The 6,151-nt window shown below is 29.5% G+C and overlaps 2 protein-coding genes across 2 annotated transcripts; one reads left to right on the forward strand and one right to left on the reverse strand.

The window, feature by feature from the left end:
- The first annotated feature begins 2,087 nt into the window (after nucleotides 1–2,087).
- LOC127102954 (NAC transcription factor 29) lies at nucleotides 2,088–3,617 on the forward strand. Its single transcript, XM_051040266.1, has 3 exons — nucleotides 2,088–2,408; nucleotides 2,662–2,942; nucleotides 3,051–3,617. The coding sequence occupies exons 1-3, from the start codon at nucleotides 2,240–2,242 to the stop codon at nucleotides 3,414–3,416; spliced, it is 816 nt and encodes a 271-aa protein (XP_050896223.1). The 5' UTR covers nucleotides 2,088–2,239; the 3' UTR covers nucleotides 3,417–3,617.
- A 588-nt stretch (nucleotides 3,618–4,205) lies between these two features.
- On the reverse strand, nucleotides 4,206–5,499 carry LOC127102955 (casparian strip membrane protein 2). The gene is made up of 3 exons (XM_051040267.1): nucleotides 5,004–5,499; nucleotides 4,794–4,917; nucleotides 4,206–4,671 (listed from the first exon to the last, which is right to left on the reverse strand). Exons 1-3 carry the CDS (start codon nucleotides 5,216–5,218, stop codon nucleotides 4,456–4,458), a joined length of 555 nt encoding a protein of 184 aa, XP_050896224.1. The 5' UTR covers nucleotides 5,219–5,499; the 3' UTR covers nucleotides 4,206–4,455.
- Between the last annotated feature and the right edge of the window lie 652 nt (nucleotides 5,500–6,151).

Consider the following 6,151-nt stretch of genomic DNA (forward strand, 5'->3'; position numbering starts at 1 on the left):
TTATTTATCTCCTTGTTTATTTCTATATCATTTTAAAGTATAATGAATACAGTGTTTTAATCCTAAAATTAATGTGATATGATTAGAGGAAGGAAAAAAAATATTTAAGCCCACACGTGCCAAAACTTGTGGCCATTCTCATAATTTGGTTTTAAAATAGCTTTAGGATAGGGATCACTTTTTTGGGTACTACCAAACAATAAGAATGTGGGCCCGTTTGTTTTGGCTTTTTTTAAAAATGATTTTTATAGTGTTACATATTTTAGTGTAAAAAAAATTTACAAAGAAATTTTTCATAAAAGTTTCAAATGAAAATTTGGTTTGAATAGTTATTTTTAAAATGTTATTTTAGGTATTTCATCATTTTATCGAAACTTTTTTTGGATATCAAATTTTCAAAAAATCACTTAATTTTGAAGCTATTTCAAATAGCTTTTCATAAAAATCATTTTTAAGATACAAATTTTTGAAAAAATTGTGATTTTGATTATGTTTTGATCTTCAATAATGTATAATTATGTTATAGAATGAATAATTCAATCTCTTAATTTATAAAAAATAAATTTAGAAAAACTTGTAATATTTTGAAAAACATTTTTGTATAATCCATTTTCAAAAATACAAAGAAAAAATCCATTTTTTTAAAGCTAAAACAAACTGGCCCTGTATCTAGATTAAGAAAAATCAATTAAATCGATAATTTAAATTAAATTAAATAGATAAAAATGATTATTAAATAGATAAAAATAATTATTTTTGGTTTGATTTTGTAACCGATGAACCAATCCAATGATATAGTTATTGTCTAAATATTTTATTCCATCTATCATTAAATCAAAAATTTATATCAGTCCAACCATTCTCCATCTTTTTTTATGTTTCATTCATTTTAGAAAAACACGCAACTAGAACTAATCAGCGAAACAGTGAACTATTGCTCTTACTGTCCTCCACTACCGTTGCTCTCTCTACCGTCGTCCTGATATGTTATGGTCGTCTTTTTCGTGTTCAAGTTCTCATCTTTAGTTTTCATATTTTTTTTTTCAACAAAATTTCTTCTAATCTTGTTATAAAATAGTTTTGATACATGTTTGAGGTGTGAATGCTAATTTATGTGTATTGAAATTTTTGATTGTTATTGTTGTGCTTTATTTGTTAAAATTTTAATTCCCTTCATAACCCTATAATGCAAAGTGTCAACTTTTATATTTAATTGTGAACTTTTTTTATAATGCAATGAAAATCTTATCACTGTTTCGTATAGATTATGAGTAATTTGTAATTTATTTGAAAACATAGAGTATCAAATAAATTACCTAAAATATATTATTTTAAAAAATAATAGCATTAAATATATCGAAAAATACGAGAATATATTTATAAATATAATATTTTAGAAAATATTATAAATCAATCAATCGAATCAAATCAAACCGGTTAATTTAATTTGATTTAATTTTTAAAAAATATTAAAAATCAAACCAAACCAAATCGATGGAGATATTATCACGTCGAATTTTTTTTAACTAAAAACCGATCCATTTAATATCGATTACACACCTACCAAACAATGCTTAAGAACTTGGGGTGAACATGCACAAGACACCTGTTCTAAATCCTCCATCATTATTTTGAAAGTGAATAAAGAGTTGCATCATTGCTGAACTCATCAAGATACAACCTATATCATACTATCTTTTTAGCATCCATGTTATAGAGGGCGATTAGAATAAGTCCAACCATAACCATAACCTTATCAGTGGAACTAAATCTTCATTAAAAAAATGTATTTATTCTGGTCAAAACATTCTCAAAGTATCCAAACCTTTTAGAAATTGGCTGCTGACTAAAAAAGTATAATGTGAAACTAAATATTATCCAATATTCCAATAATATTCTCATCAATTTGAATGTAGCAAAATCAAGACATGGACATCCAAGTATTTGATTCAAAGAATCATGTCCAAAAATCAAAGTAACAGATATACATGTAAAACAACAGTGGTCCCAAATTGGAGCATAGTAATGGCATGACGCATGCTACTAGGAATAAGAAAAAGATTATCCTATCCTATCATTGTCCTCCAATCAAGGCCATGCAACTCCTCATAAACGACAAAAATCTTTCAACCATAAAACACCCACCATTCTCCTTTCAAACATTTCAAACACCTTCCATTTTCTATCCCTTTTCATGTGTCACATACATTATCAGAACTCTTTTGTAGGATCTTAAACAATGGAGAGTAGTACTACAAGCTCTGAACTCCCTCCTGGCTTTAGATTTCACCCAACTGATGAAGAATTGATTGTGTATTACCTTTGTAATCAAGCCACATCAAAGCCATGTCCTGCTTCTATCATACCAGAAGTTGATATCTATAAATTTGATCCATGGGAATTGCCAGGTATATATACATACATATTGTAACATCATTTCACAAAATTTAGTAATATGTAAAGGTGAAAATATTCATTAGATATGTCTGTGTCGTATATCAATCCGAAATGATGATGTTATGTAGCTATGCAGACTTCATCAATGAAGTCAAGACACAGACACCAGATACAATATAGACACGTCTTCAATCTGAAGGGATGGTGTTATATAGCTAAGTAGGTTTTGTTCGTGATTATGTACTAACGAATGATTGAATGCAGATAAATCGGAGTTTGCAGAGAATGAATGGTATTTCTTTAGTCCAAGAGAAAGAAAGTACCCAAATGGGGTGAGGCCTAATAGAGCAACTTTATCTGGTTACTGGAAAGCTACTGGCACAGACAAACCAATCAACACTGGATCAAAGCAAATTGGAGTCAAAAAATCTTTAGTCTTTTACAAGGGTAGGCCACCAAAGGGAATCAAAACTAATTGGATCATGCACGAGTATCGATTAATCGGATCACAAAAACAAACTAGCAAACATATTGGATCCATGAGGGTAAAGCCCCTCAAACCTTAACCAATTTGCAATATCCGTTGTTACTTTCCAAATTTCAAGAGTTTATTTAACTATGTTTAATGTGTTTTTTCTCGTATGTGTCATCAGCTAGATGACTGGGTTTTGTGCAGGATCTATAAGAAGAAACACATGCAAAAAACATCGCAGCAAAAAGAGGACTATTCAACTCTTCAGTTCAATGATTCTACGATAGCGAATAACAACGAACAAGAAAGGATGAACATGAACCTGAACCTTACAAGAAGTTGTTCACTTACTTATCTTTTAGATATGAATTACTTTACTCCAATCTTATCTGATGGTTCAACTTTTGATTTTCAAATCAATAATTCAAATATTGGGATAGACCCTTTTGTAAAACCTCAGCAAGTTGAAATGAGTAACCATTATGAAGCAGATTCGATCACAAATCAGTCATTCTTTGTGAAGCAAATGTATAATTCTTTAGGATAAGAATTTAGATTGGCTAGATATGTTTAAAGAACTATGTCATTTTTATTTATTTATAAGTAGAAATTGAACTATGTCAAATATATTTTATACCATAGAATAGAATGGATTTTCATTTTCAATCCTTTGTTGACACTGTTTATACAAATTGTAACATTTTTAATGGCTCTTAATAAAAATTCACATATGGAATCACCTTCCAAACTTGACATGTTCAAACAGATGCTTAGAGATTATGCTTCATAAGGATTTGAAATATGATTGGACCACTTCTACATTTTTTTTAGCGAGGAAATAAAGTGATGATAATCATCAGAAACTCACACATATAACTGTGAGGATCAGGACTCAAAATATGATAATAACGTCAATCTTAATAATATTGATTTCTGTCAGATGAGTTAAAATTTGTGTACCACTTATAGATATTAATTACAAAGATGATTAGTTTTGACCGAGAATATATTTTTGGCAAATTTTAAGTCAAATAACTTCATCCAAAGATGTTTTCAAAGTTGATGTGATTCTTTATTTGTACATTGCCTAATCAAAATGATGACTGCAATGTTGATTCAAAGTTAAATTTAGAATTCTTGGAAATGTTAGGCCTATGACACGAAGCAGATCAGATTAAGCACTTTGTTTAGACTAATAAATCCATATCAGTCTAATGATTATGACATGACAATTAAAATATCTATTATATATTAGATTAATATCTTTCCGTATATCCTAACTCAATTGATAGAAATCGATATTATTAGATTAGACGCCAGCAACAGAGATCAAATCCTAGTACTCACAATTATGTTTGAGTTTGGTTAATGTAACATTCATTCTCTTAAAATTACTTTATTCGCAAGTGGACTGTTTTTCATTTTATTTTCTTGCAACATTTGGTGAAAATAAAATGAAATATACAAATGATTTCATCTATGCCGAAACCGAGTATTATCTGCGCGCAACAAAGAAAACTAGGCAAACACATATCAGAATTTAGGCTATTTACACACCAAGCCACAACAATTCCATGGCAACCATTTCAATTCCTGCTTATTGATATTCCTGACATGAGAATAAGCATGATGAACACAACAACTGCAATGAAAGAGCCAATTAGCGAACCCGAAATGCGTCCGCAGAAGTAGTTGTATTGTTGACAGAAAGGAAACCAGTTAGCATTTGGATTTCCATAGTGAGCTACATAAACTATGGCTGCTGCTGCTGAAGCCGCACTTGTAACAAGACCAAACATAACCTTCACAAGTTCAACTTAACTTTAATTAACCACATATTTGAACTGTCTTTAACCATTTCTGATATATAATGTTGCAAAATACAACTATAACTAGAAAATCAAACAAGAATCAGAGTGTTTACCGTGTCGAGAAAGACCAAGAGAATCCTACTTTTCATTGCAATAGTCCTTACAATGTTGAAGAATGAGAGAACAAGTGAAAGAACTAGGTAGCCACATACAATAGAATTGGTGGTCACAAAAAACCTGAAACCAATCAAATATGAATCAAACCCTCACACTAAATTCTCCTTTTGTTCACAACATCATAGTAAAAATTTATGATAACTTACACAAACATAGGAAGATCATGAAAAACAGCTCTGAATCGAAAAAACCGCGTCGCAAAAGGCATAGTTTCTTTTGCTGTTCCCATACTCAAAGCACTTGCAAGTGTGCATACAGCTGCAAAAACTCTCAAAATAAAGTCCATTATTGATAACCCTCTCTTCATCCCTTTTCTTGGGGATGAAGAAACTTCTCCACTCTCTATTGCACTAATCTTCATTTTTTTTTCTTCTCAACTTAGATTCTCTTCACTTCACTTGAGAGTGAATAAGTATCAAAATGGTACTTATTTATATACTGATTTTGTTACAATAATTATAGTGGATTAGGTTTGCTAAGGTTGAAGTGGCTTTGACATAAGCATGAAATTAATTGGCACTATATAATTGGGAGTGCATAATGGTGATAACATACTAGTAGGGAACTTTTTCATTTTAAATCATGCATGACTAAGAATTTAAGGATGATACATATTTGTTCACATAAGCAAAATTTATTAATGAGAGAATATGTATTGAGGCAGGAGAAGCTTAAAAGGAAAAGTAAGAATAAGTTATAAAAATAGATGGTGTGACATCATGTTGAAGTACTTATAAAATTAGCAAATTGTGCCTTAGTGGTTTGGGTATATACTTTCTCATCTATTATTATTGTTATGATAATTTTTAGTTATCTCTTAATAATCTCAATGATTCTCTAGAATTTAATTTTTTGAAATTTTTTAAATGACTTTTATAGAAGATTAATCCACCTTGTTAGCATTTGTTTGTTTTGTAAGAAAATTAATTAGTTTGCTAATGTTTGTTGAAATGAATTGTTTCTGGTTTTTTATTAAAGAAAAAGATCAGCCTTATCTAATAGGAACTGAAGTTTTTTATTTCTATCAACCTTTTTAAATTACAAGTTCAAGTCTTATAGATAGAATATTGTGGAAATTACCGCAACTGTGAAAGTGAAAATTGTCAAAGGTTGAAGATTGTTTAATGAATATCAAGTTTATGATAATCATTTGTAACTTGATAGCCGAGTTATATATATATAAGGATGATAATTAAATTTATCTTTAGTGGATATTCACAAAAATTATCCACAACAGATAGAATAAAAAATTATAAAATAGATACAGACAATTACCTACTAAAATGAACGGGTA

Source organism: Lathyrus oleraceus, chromosome 7 (genome assembly GCF_024323335.1).
Source record: "Lathyrus oleraceus cultivar Zhongwan6 chromosome 7, CAAS_Psat_ZW6_1.0, whole genome shotgun sequence".
Lineage (NCBI taxonomy): Eukaryota > Viridiplantae > Streptophyta > Magnoliopsida > Fabales > Fabaceae > Lathyrus > Lathyrus oleraceus.

Coding starts and splice junctions, on each gene's coding strand:
- LOC127102955 (XM_051040267.1), bottom strand. CDS start 5,218: ATGAAGATTAGTGCAATAGAGAGTGGAGAAGTTTCTTCATCCCCAAGA. Junction 4,918..5,003: donor CATGATCTTCCTATGTTTGT/GTAAGTTATCAT, acceptor GATTGGTTTCAG/GTTTTTTGTGACCACCAATT. Junction 4,672..4,793: donor TCTTGGTCTTTCTCGACACG/GTAAACACTCTG, acceptor GAACTTGTGAAG/GTTATGTTTGGTCTTGTTAC.
- LOC127102954 (XM_051040266.1), top strand. CDS start 2,240: ATGGAGAGTAGTACTACAAGCTCTGAACTCCCTCCTGGCTTTAGATTT. Junction 2,409..2,661: donor TGATCCATGGGAATTGCCAG/GTATATATACAT, acceptor GATTGAATGCAG/ATAAATCGGAGTTTGCAGAG. Junction 2,943..3,050: donor AACATATTGGATCCATGAGG/GTAAAGCCCCTC, acceptor ATGTGTCATCAG/CTAGATGACTGGGTTTTGTG.